The following is a 19,078-nucleotide window of genomic DNA, read 5'->3' as shown; positions in this document are numbered from 1 at the left end:
TAATTGCAAACACAGATGTATCCTTGATTCCAAGAATCTTTTAACAATGAACTCCTGAATGCCAAAATGAGCAGAATCCATCAAATTGATTACCTGGTTACCAGCCCCAGAAGCTGGGAGAGCCTGTTCTGAAGGATGAATTACACTTGGCTGTACGGACTGAGGCTGCGGAGGCAGCTGTGGCTGGGGTGGTGGTGGCGGTGGTGGCTGCTGCTGGGAGACCGCTTGTAAGTTCTGAGTGTGATGGGGAGAGGGTGGGACTTCGCTCTGAATGATCGGCTGGAAAGCAGCCTGATACAGCGGTTGTGGAGGGAGCTGGGTAACAGCCTGATGGATGGGCAACGCGGTGACGCCTTGGGGGGCCACGGCCAGCAAAGGTATCGTCGTGGCAGACATATTTGGCACTATCGTTTGGCAGGGCATGACCAAGGGCGCCACAGAAGTGTGGGGTAGTTTGACAGCCTGCACGGGAAGGGCAGGGCTAGCCGGCATAGGGGCAACAGGATTTATGGAAAGGCTTGGCAAAATCACAGCTGGAGAAAAATACTGAGAAGGAGCAGGAATAGGGGGCACGTTTGCAGCAGGTAAATCAGAGAGGTTTGGAGGAAGGTTGTCAATTCCTGCCAGAGGAGTGATTGGAGGAATGACAGGAAACTGAGGAATCTGAAAAAGATATAACATCAGATCAATTGCAGGAGTTCTCACTGATGCTATACACAAAGCCTCAGTAGCTTCCCAAATTTAATACTTACTTCGGTGCTTTGACAATCCACAATGTGAGTATCGAACCCCACTAACGCAGATCACAACCCCTCTAGGATTTCGTTTATGGTCTTTGAGAGTTCCAAGAGCCAAAAAAAAAAATCCCATCACCCTGAGGCCAACCTGGTGATGAGCCTTTCTGAATTTACCCAAGGCTAGCCCTTGGATGAAAGAAGATTGATCACCAGGCATGTACTCTTTTGCTTGGTAGGAAGTACCAAAGCTTTTGTTCCACTAGCAAAGCCTTTGAGAAACTAGCGTCAACTTCATGCCATGATGAGGCCTTGGAGTAAGACTTTATGTTATAAAACAGGTACATATCCTATAGTGATCACGGATTTTTGTTATGCATCATTTGTTTAACATCAATGGTTTTATAGGATTTTCATAGAATAGAATACTGACATGTAAGATAGAATGGAATCAGAATGGCCCGGCTTCAAGTCTTGTCTCTGACATACCATGTGATTCTGGGCAAATTAATGCCCCAAGTAGCTAAGGAGATGTGTGTGTGTGTGTGTGTGTGTGTGTGTGTGTGTATTTATGTATATGTCTGTGAAGGGAATTTCCAACATGGAGAAAATCACTGATGAAAACCAGCTTCCTCCTTTCTCCCATTACTCCCACACATACACACACACACACACACATAAGAGTAAAACAGCTAAAAAAGTTGACCCCAAGACTACAATTTTGATGCAAAATGGAGATGCAAAATTTTACTCCATGGATCATTTCTCATGGTAGCAGTGGGGGAAAAACAATGAACATAAATGTAATTCAAACAGAAGTGTCAAGTTTACTAATCTAGTCTTACCAAAAAAGCCAGAATGTATAAAAAAAAAATCTAAGTTTGGCGGCTATACAGTAAAATCTTGATCAATGTCACTTCTTGATTATGGTATTAAAATGCTCTCAAGACGTTTTTATAGTAACACAGAAGAAGCAGCCTAGTTTAGGTGGCTATTTTGCAGGTGAATGGTCCTGAAGAAATGACAACAAAGGAACTGGCTCCTCCAAAAGCAAGGAAAGGTTTTTTTAATGAATGTAGGTTGTAAGCTTGTTTTTTAGACTAACATTTAATGCCTTAAATAGCTTATATTTGGGAAAAAACCAACAACAACCACCTTAAACTCAACATATCCAGTGTATACTTAAGTTACTTAATCCTTCAAAACTGAAGCTGAAAAAAAAAAAACATTGGGGTGGGTGGGGGGGGGGGGAGAGATAGTGGTGGTGAAGGATTTTCCTTTCAGTGAAAATATTTCTTTGAACACTCCTTACTGGCTGTGTTTGCATTGAAAACACTGGTGCATAAGTAATGGAGGAGTTGAAATAAAATCCCAAACTGACCAGTCTTTTCATGCCTTAGCTGAAAAGGTCACAAAGGCCAGCTGATAGGGAAATCAATTTGTCTCAATTTGATCTTCAGTCTTTTAAATAAAGTAGGAACAGGAGAACAAATGTCTCTGAGTTGAAGACTTGAATTTGAGGGTCTTACAGCATTTTATTCTGAGAAAAGTTAAAGCTGATTTTCTATTATTTTTCTCCTTAGGAGAAAAACAAGGTCTCCTTGAAAAGTACTTATGACTATGAATAAGAGGCACCACTGAACATAGCTGCAAAGGGTAAAGCAATATGTCAAATATTTTTTCCAATTCTATCTGAAAAATAAATTAGTAATCTAGATACTTCAGAACCAAACTCACTTAGCCTTACTGACAGCAAAGCAGACTTAAGGTACCTTAACAGTAAACAGTGTTTGTGCATATTTTTTTTTTAGAGCAAAGCTTCTTAAACTGTGCGTTGTAATGCCACATGGATAACTGAATGTGGGGGTTGCTAAAAATTTACCAACAGTAAAAGGTTATGTATACCTATTTTATATACCTACATACCCAGGGTCATGTGAACATTTCTTGGATGAAAAAGGAGTCTCCAATGGAAAGTTTAAGAAGCCCTGCTTCAGAGCTCTACCTCCTCGACAATTTGCAATGCCTTCCAACCTTCTTACGGAATCTCTCCCTACCTGTGATCAAAGACCACCTTAAATACCACCTCCTTCAAGAGGTTTATCCTGAGTCCTGCAGTTAATTCCTTCCTTCCTCCCCGAGGATTATGTGTCTATTTTACATACAGCCTGAATTATTTGTCTGTAAACATTCTATCTCGCCAGAGAGAGCACCGATTTATTGTTTTTATATTTATTTCAACAACATCTAGGCAGTGCTTGTAGGCACATATTAGGAGTTTAATAAATATTTAGAACAACCAGGTGGCACTGTAGTGCACAGAGTACTGGGGCCTGGATTTAAGAGGACTCATCTTCTTGAGTTCAAATCTGGCCTCAGACACTTCCTAGCTATGTGACCCTGGGTAAATCACTTAAGCCTGTTTGCCTCAGTTTCCTCACGTATAAAATTATCTGGAGAAGGAAATGGCAAACCACTCCAGTATCTTTGCCAAGAAAACCCCAAAATGGGGTCACAAAGAGTTGGGCACCACTGAAATGACTCCACAAAAGTTTTACTTCTTCATGTTTTCTTATAAATACTTTGGATAACACCTAGGGTAGAGAAGACAACCATCAATGGGGCCAACAGGGAAAGTCGTACCAATAAACATGTATATTTTGACAGAACCGAAGGAATGTGTCCAGTGAAATTACATCTAAGCTAATTTTCTAATTTATGTCCACAAATCTAGAGAATGCCTATTCATTTTAATATGTACCTCAATACTACTGGAAGAAAACTGATTAGAGCAATGCATTGGAAAAAAATCATTTTCATCACAATGGATCATTTTGGAACAAACTATCACCAACTAGCAAACAATGAATTAAAATATGCTTGATAGTCAGTCAGTTGTATTGAACTCTTCATGACCCCATACTGGGTTTTCTTGGCAAAGATACTGGAGTGGTTTGTCATTTCCTTCTCCAGCTCATTTGACAGATGAGGAAACTGAGACAGCTAGTAAGTGTTTGAGACCAGATTTGAACTCACAAAGATGAGTCTTCCTGACTCCAGTCCAGTCACTGCTACATAGCTATTAATTAGAAAACTGTCAAATACCATATCTAAAACTTGTGCACAATTGCTTTCTCACAGAGCAAACTGGACATTTACTTTTTATTTAGTGTCAATGAAATAATGAGTCATGTTCCCTTTATGCTACTAGGAATTCTACTAAATTTTATATTTTATATTTGAAGGCTTCAGGTTGTTGCATTATAAATAATGGATACACAAATGCCGCATTGTCTTTGGTGTCCAATATGAATTTCCTTTGTTTCATGGGTTGATCTCTGTCTTCCACATCAGAGTGGCAGAAGCCAGTCTCTGTTCACATGATAAAATGTTCATTTTCTTTTTGTATGGAACGATATTGTGATCACAGTGTCACACCAGTGGTCTCTCACTTTCTGCTTTGCAACAGAAAATCTAGCAATGAGCCCTCATCTCTAGCAACTCTAACACTAGCACCTACTTCTTAAGCACCTGGAGAATGGTAAAAACCAGGCTCAGAACTGCATCTTACATGCACAGGTAGTCTGTGATGAGGGGGAAAGGGTCAAAGCAGCATCTGGTCAGTACACAAGACTGAGCAGAGCACAAAATACACCTTTATTGAAAAGACGAGAAGAAGGGGAACAGAAATGAGACAGAGAGGAAGGGGATCAGGATTAAATGCCAGTCGTCTATTTGTACTTATAAATGCTAGTCATCTATTTGTACATGTAATTTTTGGGAAAAGAAGAAGGGGAAAGCGGGTGGGGGCTGTTGTGAAAGCAGAGGTAGCATTAAGATTAAAATTACAGAAGGTGACTGACAGTCACAAAATTAATTTAGATTGTAGTATTAGGGAAAACATAAGGCAATAGGCCATTTTTATTCAGTGGTGGGGTACATCCAAACAGACCTTTGTAATGTGGTGTGGAGACATGGACTTGAAACCAAGAAACATTTAGGACACTTACTGGCTTCTCTGATGCTGGATCAAGTCACTGAATTTCTCTCAGCCTCAGTTTATCTTACTATGTCAATATTATCTCTTATTGTTATGATTATCAGTGCCAGCACTCAAAAGTTAACATGCATTCTTGTAAATTGTGCAAAATCAGCCATGTGAATTGCATTTCAAATTACGTTCACTCAACAAGGCTAGTCCTCTCTTTTTGAGCAACAGGCACATCTCAAAGAGCAACCCATTCACTTGTTCCCCTCCCTTTCCCCTCTCCTCCCACCAAGGATAGGAGGTCATAGTTTACCTGGGCAGGTGGCACTTGAGGAAGCGGCTGTAGTGGCACCTGTGGCATCTGCAGGGGCTGCAGTTGACTGGTAGCAGCCACCTGCGAAGGTGGAGCTGGGTACTGAGACAAGTGATGAGGTGCTGGCTGGTGTGGGCACACGGGCTGACTGGCAAGAACTTGCTGCATTGGAGCTGGTTGAGCCAGGGGTGCAGCCTGCAATAAACCAACAAACACCATTCATTACTCAACTGCCACACAAATAAATATTATTATACTATAACTATTATATTATACTATACTATAACTATTATACTATACTATAATACTATTATACTATAACTATATATTATACTATACTATTATTATAACTATAATTATTATTAGAATTTCTATGGAAATATTTCACTCTGTAAATAAAGCAACACCCCTCCCAATGTCTCCCAATGACAATGACCTCTGGTTCTCTAATGGCCATGAGTTTGATGGTCTCTGTTTCCCTGTTCACATGCCATCTGTGAGGGCAGGGGGTGGTCCCCCAACTAGTGTGCAGCAAATGATCCAGGCACAGTAGCCACCTGAGAAATGTTTGCAAAATCAATGATACTATTCGGCTAGTCCAGTCAACCCAATAATCTTTCCTTTTCCTTCTGTATCTTCATGGACACTCATAGAATCAGTCCTGAGCTTTCTAGCTCCTTTTTGGCTGCCAAGGGATATCACACATGAACAGTTATAAAATTTCTTAAGGCAACTAAATATCTTCCTGGGATAGAACAAAAGTAGGCTGCAATTTAGTAGTAGGCACTTAGTCTATGCTTTGTTGATGGGCAGAGAATTAGACAGACTCTTGCTTATGTGAAAAGCAGCTTTTGTTTATTGAAAAAGTGGGTCAAAACCCCAAAAAACAACAACAACAAAACCCAGTGGTTTGGGAGCCAGGAGAATAGGTGATCTCTTCTGATAGGAATCCCTTGGGTCTCTTCTAGGTCTAAAAAAATTCCCCCAAAGTCTGAACCCATGAATCATCTCCCCATGTGAGGCCCTCAAGCCAATCTCCTGCTTTCCTTAAATTCTCAACCACTTTCATAGGGTCTATATGAGTAAATATACTTTCCTAAGTCCCAGGGTATTCTACTAGGTGCAAACAACTTTAAAATAATGTCTCAAATCAAATTTTGAAAGAGCAGTCAACAAAACAAAACCAAAAAATAAAAAAATAAAATTGGGCAAGTGGAAGCTAGTCACTCAATGAGATATCAAACAATAAAATCAAATCAAAAGAACAAAAAAATAGAAAAAAAAGTGAAATCGCATTGGAAGAACAGCTGATTTCAAAAATAGATCAAGGAGAGATCATTTAAGAATTACTGGACTTCCTGAAAGCCATGATAAAAAATTCCCAGGAATATTACAACCAAATTCCAGAGCTCCCAGGCCTGATAGAAAATTTAAATACTGTGAAGCCAAAAAAACAAAACAAAACACTGTGGAGCCACAATCAGGAGCACATTTAGCAGTTTCCATGTTGAAGCATCAGAGGGCTTAGAATATGCTATTCTATAAAGCAAAGTAACTAGCATGACAAACAAGTATAACTTAATGAGCAAAAGTGAGTATAATTTTTCAGGGGAAGAAATGGATATTTAATGAAATAGAGGACTTCAAAACATTCTTGATGAAAAGACCAGAGCTGAATAGAAAATTTGCATTCAAACAGAAAACTCAAGAGAAGCATAAAAGGTAAACATATGGGGCAGCTAGGTAGCACAGTGGATAGAGCACCAGCCCTGGATTCAGGAGGACCTGAGTTCAAATCCGGCCTCAGACACTTGATACTTGCTAGCTGTTTGACCCTGGGCAAATCACTTAACCCCAATTGCCTCACACACACACACACAAAAGGTAAACATGAAAGAGTAATAATAAGTGACTCAATGGAGTATATGTGTGGAGGGAGCAATGCTTGTACCTCACTCTCACTGGAATTGGTTCAAAGAAGGAAGAATATATATACACAGTCAATAACTTACCCAATAAGGAAATAGGAAGGGAAGGGGAGATAAAAGAAGGGGGGAGATGATAACAAGTCACTTGCATAAAGGTAATTACTGAAGTCATGAGAATAGAATAATTCTCTCTGGAAGAGAATACAGGGATAGAAATGAAAAGGGCTTAGCACAAGATGCTGGGAAATATCCATGTTTAGGGGACAAAGAATAAAGCAGGGGGCAGGTAGGTGGTGCAGTGGATAGAGCACCGGCCCTGGATTCAGGAGGACCTGAGTTCAAATCCGGCCTCAGACACTTTACACACTTACTAGTTGTGTGACCCTGGGCAAGTCACTTAACCCCAAGTGCCTCACAAAAAAAAAAAAAAAAAGGATAAGGCAGGAACAAAAATGAGAGGAGGTAGAGAGGTGAGTGGATAGTGTCATGGAAGCTAAACAGACGAAAAAATATGTATAATACCATAAAGAAGTGGAGACAAAATATGTCGCTGGGTTTGTTGATATGGACACTATTAGTGGCTTGGGAGGAAGTTCTTGGAATAGAACTGTGGAGATAGAGTATGGACTTCAAAGGAAAAAGGAATGAGTGAGTGGTAAAGAAACAAACAACAGTGAAAGCAGATTATTCTTTCTAGGAGTTTGGCAGTAAAAGGGAGATAGTGTAATAGCTTGAAGAGGTTGGCAAGGTAAATGAAAGTTTTTTTCTTTTCTTTCTTTTTAAAATATGGCAGAGGAAGAACTCAATGAAGAAGAGAAAATGGAAGATGTAAGAATGATGGAGTAAGATCAAGGAGGAGACAGGTACGTATGGGATGGAGGGCTAACTTTAGCAAGGAGGTAGTGTCACCAGAGAATAGCCGAGTATATAGATATGACTGGAGGAGCAGAGTTGATGGAATACAGATTGGGTGGCCCCAATCTTCTCGGTGAGGTAAAAGATGAGTCATCTGCTGAGGGTGAGGGGGCAGGGAGGAGAGATCAAATTTGATAAAAAGTTGGGGAAAGTAGTAAAAAGGAATGTTGTAAGGGGATGACCATTAGTCCAGAGTATTGAGTTGAAATAGCATAGATTTTTAGTGGCCCCATTAAATGTAACCTCCATGAGTTATCCTTTCTTTGTATCCCCCGAACTTACATAATATCTGACACATATTGAGCATTTATTAAGCAGTTAGCATGCCTGGATGACCCCTTCTGGCAGCCTCTAGGAGCTCCAGAGTAGGAATACAGGAAGCAAAGGGTAGTTAAGATTAGCAGGAGAAGAAAGGTCGGGAGAGCAAGGGATTCAAGAGGGGCAAAAAAGAATGAAGTTGATCCACAAAATGGTCAAGGCTGGGTAGGGAGGGAAGCCATGCCAGAACAGTGATGATAAAAATGGAAAAAGAAGGAAGTGGTAGGGAATGAGTTATAATGAAGGTGATGAACAGCTCTGGAAAGGGTTGAAGAGGTTAAAGAAGAGGAGATTAGTAGTCAAAAAAAAAAGGTATCATGTAGTTTGAGTTGTGGTGATGTCTGAGGTATGATTATCCTAGTGGTGAGCTGAAGCAGAGTAGATGTGTGAATCACAGGCAACAAGAAATTCAAGAAAACAGGAAAAGGTAACAGTGATCAGGGCAAATGGTGCTGGATTCAGAGAAAGGATCCAGGTTCAAATCTTAGCTCAAGTACCCAATAGCTGTGTAACCTTGGGCAAATTAATCTGCCTCTCTGAGATTCCTCAAGTGTAAAACAAAGGGACTGAACTCTAACATTGCTTCTGATTTGAAAGCAATGATTTGTGATCCACCAAGTAACTCCAAGCGGTGAGAAGGTTCAATTTCCTCCTCAGCTGTCATATAGGAAGGCTAGAGATCTGGGCTCTCTGTAGGTAGTCTGTTCCTGACTCAGGCATTCCCTTGCAGAAGCCAAGCTCAGAAGAATATTGGAGGAGCACAGCACGGGGTAAATGCCTAAGGACATGACTTGGCAAGTTATTTTTCAAATCCGAACTCCAGTTCCATGAGTGTCCCAGGGAGGTAGGTTTTTGTTTTTTACTTGTTTTTTTTAAAAAGTGTTTTTTTTTCTTTTTTTGGAAAGGAGCAGGGAGAGAAGAGTGGAACAGATAAAGAGTCTTGACTACGGCCTAAGAAAATAAACATCACTACAGGGAAGGTGTTCCTTGGTGAGGTAAATGGTTAAAACAACAGCTGGGCCTATGCATGAGAAATAGTAGGGAAATAGCAAGGAGTGGATTCCAGAACAGGATGAACCGTATTTTCTCACAACAGTGCTTTTGTGATGCTTCAGCAGAAGGCCTGGGAGGCCATTTCAGATGACTGCAGTTGGAAAGTGTCCCAGTTTAATTAAAAAAAACAAAACAAAACAAAACATAACCTTTCCAACAGAAGGAAGAGAACCACAGTGACCTGTGTACAAAGCCCAAGGTCCCTGCTCACAAACAAGGCCATGCAAAGATTTTTTTCCCCATAACTGTCTTCGAATTCTCCACATGGCTAAAGTATGTAAGCACTTAACATGTTTGTAAGGAGCTTTGCTAAATAAATGTCGGCTTTTATCACCATCCCTGCTGTAGAAGTGATTTTCTTTAAAGTTCCTCCACTCGAGGCAGCTAGATAGCACAGTATATAAAGCACCAGCCCTGGATTCAAGAGGACCTGAGTTCAAATCCAGCCTCAGACACTTGACACTTACTAGCTGTGTGACCCTGGGCAAGTCACTTAACCTTCACTGCCCTGCCCACCCTCCCCCCAAAAAAGTTCCTCTACTCGATCAACCCCAAAGGTTCCCTATTGCTTCTAGAATGAAACCATCTTCTTTTTAGTTGTTCTTTTCCCTCTTTTTATTAAAGCTCATCAGAACGTGGATTTAACCTAGCTTCCCAGTCTCACTGCATATTACTCTGCATTGGGCACTCATAAAACTGGGCTATTTCCACTTTAGATTTGTGTTACAGAATCTTAGCCGAGTCCTCACTGTGACAAAGCAATGCTCTTTTATTTTCCTAATTAACTTACTATTGCAATAACCACAGAGGCTGTTCCAAATTTTTTCATTCCTTTTAAAAAACTCCTTAGAGTAGCTAGGTGGCACAGTGGATAAAGCACTGGCCCTGGATTCAGGAGAACTTGGGTTAAAATCTGGCCTCAGACACTTGACACTTACTAGCTGTCCTGAATGCAGGGTCAGTGCTTTTATCCACTGTACCACTTAGCTGCCCCCAAATCAATCTTCTTAAATTACAGATCTGATCATGCTACCCACTCAATAAATTCTAATGGCTCCCTGTCACTACTAGGATACAATAGAAAATACTCTTTTTGGTGTTCAAAGTCTTTCATGATCTGTCTCCTCCCTCTTCCTCCCTTTCCATATTACTGTACCTCATGCAGTCTGTGATCCAGTGACACTGGCCTCCTTGGGGTTTCTTTCCCAAGTTAGTACATCTCCCAACTCTGAGCATTTTCAATGGCTATCATCCATGCTTAAAACATCCTGCTTCCTCCCCTCTGCCTACCAGATTCTCTGGCATCCTTCAAGTATCAGATAAAAATCTCACTTTCTATAAGATGCCTATTTAGATCTCCCTTAATGCTAATGCCTTCCCTCTGTCAATTATCTGTATCTATCTACACATGCAGCAATACATACATGTGCCATGCTACATGATATCTACATGATGTACACAATACACACTATATAATGACATGTATGTATTACTATGTATATAAATGGAGAATTATATATGTATTATATATAACTCTCTTGTTTATATGTAGTTGTTTGCATGTTGTCTCAGTCATTAGACTTTGAATTCCTTGAAAGCAGAAACTCCTTTTTGCTTTTGTTTTTATCCTTATCATTTAACACAGTGCTTGGCACACAAAAGGTTACCTGACTGCAATTGAACCAAACTGGTCTTTTCTCCTCCCATCCTAGCCCTTTCCACTACCATAGAATTCTTCACTTTGAGCAGGCTCAAGCACCATCTTCTACATGAAATGGACCCCAATCCCCCAACTGGTGCTAAATCCTCCATACTACTTTGCACTTAATTTCCTCGTATCATCTTCTGTATATTTTCTATATATTTATTTTATTTACTAGGTATTATTTATTCATGTTTGTTATCTCTATGTCTTATTATCTCTATTTTTTTATTTTGGGGATTGGAGGGGGAAGGGGGGGAGGAGGGAGGGGAGGCAATCGAGGTTAAGTGGCTTACCCAGGGTCACATAGCTAGTAAGTGACTAAGGCCAAATTTGAGCTCGGGTCCTCGTGACTCCAGGGCCTATCCAGGTGCTCTATCCATTGTGCTACCTAGCTATCCCTTCTGTTGATGTTTCCTGTGTATACTTTAATATATCCTGTTTGTCTCTTGTTCGGATGTGTAATTCTTTGTGAGCAGGGTTTTATTGATTATATTTGTTCCTAATATTGCCTGGTACACAGTATGCATTTAATTAGTAATTATCATCATTATTATGATACCAGATGTTGATTAGGGCTTCAGGACGTACTTCATACCCTTTTCCCTAGCAAACCCATATATCCTAAGGAGCACATTATCCTAAGAAGGTCAACAAGAGAAATAAAGGAAATACAGTAGCACTTTTCATGCAAAGAAAAACTAAAAACCAAGTGGTTACTCATCATCTATGACTAAGAAAACTGTAATAACACGAACATACTGTGATCTCCCCCTCCACAAGCACTTTTCTCATCCCCCAAGTTCTTAGTGACCTGGCTCAGTAAAATTATTTTGGGCTTTTTACTTCGTGTTTCTCCTCAATGGAATGTTTCATTTTTGTCTGCGTCTCCAGCATCTTGTGTAGGTATTTGACATGTAGTATATGTTAAATGTGTACTGAATGAATGAATATGAGGAATTCAAAGAAACATGGGAAAACTTTAGATTCATGAAGATTGAAATATTTAGTCAATAAGCATTTATTAAGGGCTTATTCACATGCTAACAGGGGAAACAATCTGCAAACACATAAATACACACAAGATATTTATAGAGAAAACGGGAGGTAATCCAAGGAGAAAGGCACTAACAAGGCAATGCCTGGGATTCTGGTGGAAAGTGAGATTTGACCCGAGTCTTAAAAGAAGCCAAGGAGGTCAAGAAGTGTAAGTGAAAATGGATATCACTGCAGGCAAAGAGGAGTGAGTCAGGGAGTGGAGAAAAGTATAGAGTAGGCAGAGGGGAACAAAGACTTAGAAAGGTAGGAAGGGGCCAGACTGTTAAGGGTTTTAAACGCCAAACAGAGGGTTTCTCATCTGACCTTGGAGGCTGAGTAGGTGACACAGCCAGATATTCAAGTTAGACAATCACTTTAGCAGCTGAATGGAGAATGGACTAGAGGAGGCAAGAGACTTAATGTGGGGAGACCAACCATAAGGCTACTGCAGTAGATGAAGTATGAGGTGACAGAGCTTATTCATGCTAGGGTGGCAGCCATGTAAATTCAGAGAAAGGGACATATGAAAGTCATTATAAAGTAGAATGACAAGACTCAGTAATAAACTTTTTTGGGAGGGAGGGGACTGAGTGAGAGTGTAGAGTCAAAGATGACACCAAGACTGTGAGCTTGGGTGACTGATGATGCTCAACAGTAACACAGAAATGACAAAGAAAAGGGTTTTTGTAGGGAAGATAATGAGATCTGTTTTAGACTTGAGTTTGAAATGCCTACAGACTATTCAGTTCAAGATATCTAAAAGGTGGTCGAGCATATGGAACTGGAGCTCAAGGAGAGAGGCTAGGGCTGGATAAGTAAATCTGGGAATTATCTTTGATAGAGATAACTGAATCCATGTGAACAGATGAGATCACCCAGAAAAATAATACAGAGGGGCAAAAGATGAGAGCCCAGGACAGAGCACTGGAAGAAATAAGCAGAAACAGTAACAACAAAATATACAATGACTGCAACAATAATAATGAGAAGAACTTGAAATGAAAACTCAATTCCAGAAAACTGTAATAATCAATCCTGGTCCTAAAAAATTAATAATGAAACGTATCTTTCTCCTCTCAGCAGAAAGACAGGCTATTTATGTGGGCAGAACATCGGGTATAAGACATAAGCACTGTTATCAGTTGTTACAGATTAATTTTTTCTTTATTCTCTTTTGGAAAGGGAGGGTGCCACATCAAGAAATGACTGGGGATGAAGTCAGTGACTCATCTGAGCTCTCCCCAAGATCCCTCCAAATACCTTTAAATCATGCTATGAGACAATTCCTGGAGCAGCAGAACCCACAAAGACAACTTAAAAGGTTGAAAGGAAAGATCTGCTGCACCGGGGTGAGAGTGGAGTGTAGTCCAGCACAGGCCATGAAAGCACAGAAGACTGGGCCCCCAAAAAACAGGATGAGACCTTGGGAGCTGCTAAATCAGGGGCAGCAGTGATTGCTTCTAGAACTCTCAGCCCACAGATGTTAAAAGGGTCAAACAATTGGCCAGAAGGAGATTACAGGTGTCTTTTTGCTAGCACTGAGGCAGGAGTTTGTTGCTTTACCCATACTCAAATCTGGGTCACAGTCCTGGGTGGCAATCCCAGGGCAGGAAGGAGCACTAGCACAACATTGCTTGCAGCTGCGGTGGAGCCAGGACCTTCCTCATAGTTCCAGGGCAGAAAAGAGGGCTTGTGGTTATTTACATACCAAAGCACAGGCCAGGATCTCCTTAAATCATACCACCTTGGAAGAACTGAAAACTCACAGGTCCCTAGAAGTTTCTCTGAAAACAGCTGCACAAAGCCCCTGAAGCTTGAAGCAGAGCCCCACTTTAACAAAGAGTTAAAAGTCAAGAAATAACCTGGGAAAATGACCAAGCAACAGAAAAAAATCCTGACCATAGAAAGCTACAATGGGCAACAAGGAAGATCAAAATACACACAGAGAAGAAGATAAAGTCAAAGCAAAGCTCCTACATCCAAAGCCTTCAACAAAAATATGAATCGGTCTCAGCCCATGGAAGGGCTCAAAAAGGAGTTTGAAAATCAATTAAGAGAGGTAGAGGGAAAAATGGGAAGAGAAATGAGAATGATATAAGAAAATCATGAAAAAAGTGAAAGGCTTGATAAAGGAGACACAAAAAAATACTGAAGAAAATAACACCTTAAAAAACAAGACTAGGCCAAATGGTAAAAGAAGTGCAAAAAGCCAATGAGAGAAAGAATGCCTTGAAAAGCCCAATTGGCCAAATGGAAAAGGAGGTACAAAAGTTCACTGAAGAAAGTAACTCCTAAAAAATTTGAATTGTGCTAATGACTTTATGAGAAATCAAGAAACGCTAAAACAAAACCAAAAGAATGAAAAAATAGAAGACAATGAGAAATATTTCATTGGATAAACAACTGACCTGGAAAACAGATCCAGGAGATGGGGGGGAGGGGTGGTGAGGTGGGGGAGAGATGATGGGCATTCAATGACTTTCTATCACTTTTTTTTGTTTGGTTGTTTTTTTAGTGAGGCAAGTTGGGGTTAAGTGACTTGCCCAGGGTCACACAGCTAGTAAGTGTTAAGTGTCTGAGGCTGGATTTGAACGCAGGTACTCCTGACTCCAGGGCCGGTGCTCTATCCACTGCGCCACCTAGCTGCCCCGACTTTCTATCATTCTTGATGAGAAGACCAGAACTGAATAGAAAATTAGACCTTTAAATACAAGACTAAAGAGAAACATAAAAAGGAAATCATAAAGGATTTAAAAGGTTAAACTGTTTACATGCCTATGTAGAAAGATAACACTTGTAAATCATTAAGAACTTTCTCATTTTTAGGGCAGCTAGATGGAGTATATATATACACAGAGGTTGAATTTGTATGTGTTGAATTTGATGGGATGATATCTAAATAACTGGGTACAGAAATCTGTCTTACTCTGCAGAAAAGTAGGAAGGGAAGGTTATAAGAGAAGGGGGCTGGTGATGGGAGGGAAGATTGGGGGAAAGGATAGTCAGAAGCAAAACATTTTTGAGAAGGGACAGGATGAAAAGAGATAGAGAATGGAATAAATGGCATAGGGAGGGAATTGGATGGAGGGAAATATGGTTAATAGTAACTGTAAAAAATTTTTGAGTCAAGTTTGTCTGATAAAGGCCTCATTTCTCAAACTTGAGAACTGAGTCAAATTTATTAAAATAAGAGCCATTTCCCAACTGATAAATGATCAATAGATATGAACAGTTTTCAGATGAAATAATCAAAGCTCTCTATAGACATGAAAAAATGCTGTAATTCACTATTGATTGGAAATATGCAAAATCAAAACAATTCTGGGGTACTACCTCATACCTACTGGATTGGATAATAGGATAGTAGAGGAAAATGACAAATATTCTAGGGGATATGGGGGAAATGAGACATTAATACACTGTTGGTGGAATTGTGAACTGATTCAACCATTCTGTAGAGGAATTTGGAATTATAGCCAAAGGGCTACAAAACCTTGCACACTCTTTGACCTAGCAATACCATCACTAGGTCTGCATCAAAAAGGAAAAGACCTATATGTACAAAAATGTTTATAGCAGCTCTTTTCTGGTGGAAAGGAACTGGAAATTGAAAGGATACCCATCAATTGGGGAATGGCTGAACAAACTGTGGTATGTGATTATAATGGACTACTATTGTACTAAAAGAAATGATGAACAGGATACTCTCAGAAAAAAACAGAAAGACTTATATGAACTGATGCAAAGTGAAATGTATTGTGAACAAAGTAATAGCCATACTGTAAGATGGTCAGCTGTTAATGACTTAGCTCTTCTCAGCAATGCAATGATCCAAGTGAACTCTGAAGGATTTATGATGAAAAATGCTTTTGATCCCCAAAGAAAGAACTGATGGTGTCTGAATACAGATTGAAGTATAATACTTTTTTACTTTATTTTTCTTGAAGGGTTTTTGTCTGTTTTCTTTCACAACATGACTAATATGGAAATGTTTGCATGACTACAAATGTATAACTAGTACTGAATTGCTTGCCTTCTCAAAGTGGGGTGGGGAGAAAGGAAGGGAGAAAATTTGGAACACAAAGTTTTTTAAATGGATGTTAAAAATTGGGGTTTTTTATATGTAATTGGGGAAAAATAAAATGCTAAATAAAAAAATAGTTTTTCCCTTTTGTTCTCATTTTTCTTTTATAACATGACTAATGAAGAAATATGTTTAATGTGATTGTACATAAATAACCTATATCAGATTGTTTTCTTTCTTAGTGAAGGAAGAGGGAAGGGAGGCAGGGAGAAAAATTTGGAACTCAAAATCTTATAAAAACAAATGTTGAAAACTATCTTTACATGTAACTGGAAAATAATTTTAAAAATTTAAAAAAAAAAAGAAATGACTAATGAAGAAACAAAAGGCATTGATATAAGCTTTCTTCCCCCTCTCCCAACTCAAAGACTGGATTAAGAAGATAAAGCAATATTATAGACTTACCTGCTGCTGGGTGGGTAACATAGATGGCGCTGCCCCCATATGCCCTGAAGCAACTGTTGTTGGCTGCACTGAAAAAGTCATTGCTGGTTCTGGGTAATGTTGCTGTGGTCTCGGAGGGAGTACAGTAGATGAAACAGGGCCCACAGTCAGACCAGGCTGAAGAGAACAGAAAGTATAACCCTTCAAATTTCACTCTGATAATGGAAACAGGCTAACCATTCAAATATATCTAAAATAGAACGTAGGAAAAAGAAAATGACAAGGAGGTAAATAATTTGCTAGGATTTGGGGTTACAAAAGACTACCTTCCTAGAAAAAGAAAAGAAAAACATAAAAAGTCCTTCCCAAGGAGAACTATTTTGTTTCTTAGTATCCTTAGTGCAAAGTTTGTTAAATTGAATAATATACATGCCAACAACCTTTTATCCATCTATGTGGATAAATACCACTTCTACATCCCTGCTCCTGGCTTTTAAGCAAAGTTAGTACTATGAAGCAATAGTAGGTAGGGTGAAATTTCTTAATAATGTGGTGACATTTCCTTGACATAATTATACAATTTTATCTTTTTCAGAGAAAATGTCTTTCTGGACTTGACAGATACTGCAGAAGACCTTCCTCTCATTTGTATATAGGACTTATTTCCTATTTTCCCTTTGCAGGGATGGTTACCACAGCAATTCTCCAGTTACTTTAGCTATATGTCCCTAACATCAGAGCTACTGAGTTAACAAAAGAAAAAGCATTACAAAAGACAGAGTATGAAATAAGTGACCATGTGTTCACTAACGGAACTTGAGTCCTCCTCAAAGCCCTAGTAAGTTAATGGTAGTTGAGTAGAGTATTAGGCATGTAGAGACCATGCTACATCCTGGGGGAGTTTCCAAAATTGCCACAAAACACTGTGTTTGTATGTGTGAATTTGAACCCAATTTTAATGAAAATATGGGAATGTCAGCAATATCATTTCCTATTTAAAAGAAAGCTAGTTGGCCTATGCTATTTTTTTTTCTTTTTTTAGTGAGACAATTGGGGTTAACTGACTTGCCCAGGGTCACACAGCTAGTAAGTGTTAAGTGTCTGAGGCCGGATTCAAACTCAGGTACTCCTGATTCCAGGGCTGGTGCTCCATCCACTGTGCCACCTAGCTGCCCCTGGCCTATGCTTTTATGGCAAGATTAGAAATGTGTAAGTAAAAATTTATAAAATCAATATCTAACCTATTTAGTATGAATGATGAATGGAGAGGAATGAGAATGGGGGCAGAGAGGGAAATAATGAAACACAGATAACTCTCAGTGACATATGTGTGAATAATTCACTTTGGGGATTATCCTATGACAAATTTTTAATCTCAGGTTGATATGCCCCCCTGCTACTTATTGAGATTCTGGCCAAATCTGGTGAAGTCAGATGGCACATACAGTGAGACTTAGTCAGAGTCAGACTAAGTTGCCTGATGTGTTCCAAAGCCAAGCAGAAATGATTTTTGGCTTATTCAATAATATTTGTTATCCCTCTCCTCCTGCCAATAGAGAAAACAATTTAAGAGTTGACTGTAGCAGAAACTCAGGAAGCTCATCGTATGAATAACATGAGCAACAGGGAGTGAGATGAAGAACTTACCGCTGTAGGCTGCTGGTAGGGCCCCAGAGATGGGTGGCTCTGTGTTCCGACCTGACCATCGCTGACAGGTGGGCTGTAGACTCGCTGAATAGCGGGAGGGATGGCATCAGGCAGGGAGGAGTAAATCACGCTCTGCTGGCTACTCTGGGAGTCTGAATAGACAGTGGAACCTTGGCCACTGTCAAATGTGCTGTCCGCTGGAGGCAGAGAACAAAATTTCAAGGTATAAATTCAGCATTTTAAAACACTATGGTCTCGGGGCAGCTAGGTGGCGCAGTGGATAGAGCACCGGCCCTGGAGTCCGGAGTACCTGAATTCAAATCCGGCCTCAGACACTTAACACTTACTAGCTGTGTGACTCTGGGCAAGTCACTTAACCCCAATTGCCTCACTAAAAAAAAAAACAAAACAAACAAAAAAACAAAACAAACAAACAAACAAAAAAACCCACTATGGTCTCATTAATGCCCAGAACAAAGGGATTTGTTAAAGCTTTGCAAATAACATCAGCTCCAAAAGAGCTTGGACAACTTCATGTGCCACAAGGTAATTAAAGCTATCGGCTTGGCTACCTGCCTTACAACATTCATTGTATTGAGAAAGCATCACATCCTAGGAAGGGTCCTGTCTCCCAGTTCCCATGTTACCATATATACTCATTTTTGTACATATTGTCTGCCCACATGGAATATGCTTCTTGAGGGAAAAGACTGCTCTTACTTTGTCTTTCTGTAGCTTAGCAAAGAGCACACACTCAAATTAGTTTTCAATAATTTATAATTTCAAGTATTTATGAAATATTTCTAGCATTCAATTTAATATTTTCAAGCCTTTTAAAGAGGAAGGGACAGAATTATAAAGAGTTTTTATAGGCTGAACATGTAAACACATATTTATTTGATCCTAGAGGTAATAAGGGGTCACTGGAGTTTATTGAGTAGGGGAGTGATATAATATATAATGATCAGTCCTAC

The 19,078-nt window shown here is 39.7% G+C and overlaps 1 protein-coding gene across 12 annotated transcripts in view; it reads right to left on the bottom strand.

The window, feature by feature from the left end:
* WNK2 (WNK lysine deficient protein kinase 2) overlaps positions 1 to 19,078 on the bottom strand; it is a 306,726-nt gene that overhangs the window by 129,641 nt on the left and 158,007 nt on the right. For 11 of the 12 annotated variants that reach the window (XM_043978028.1, XM_043978026.1, XM_043978030.1 and 8 more), the window contains exons 9-12: positions 18,105 to 18,301; positions 16,479 to 16,634; positions 5,036 to 5,230; positions 94 to 663 (exon numbers count right to left, since the gene is read on the bottom strand). In XM_043978028.1, coding sequence (XP_043833963.1) covers positions 94 to 663; positions 5,036 to 5,230; positions 16,479 to 16,634; positions 18,105 to 18,301 — 1,118 coding nt within the window. The remainder of the gene's footprint in view (positions 1 to 93; positions 664 to 5,035; positions 5,231 to 16,478; positions 16,635 to 18,104; positions 18,302 to 19,078) is intronic. The other variant, XM_043978035.1, reaches the window with a different exon arrangement.

The sequence above is a fragment of the Dromiciops gliroides genome, chromosome 1 (genome assembly GCF_019393635.1).
Source record: "Dromiciops gliroides isolate mDroGli1 chromosome 1, mDroGli1.pri, whole genome shotgun sequence".
Taxonomy (NCBI): Eukaryota; Metazoa; Chordata; class Mammalia; order Microbiotheria; family Microbiotheriidae; genus Dromiciops; species Dromiciops gliroides.
This window is presented reverse-complemented; position numbering and strand designations above follow the sequence as displayed.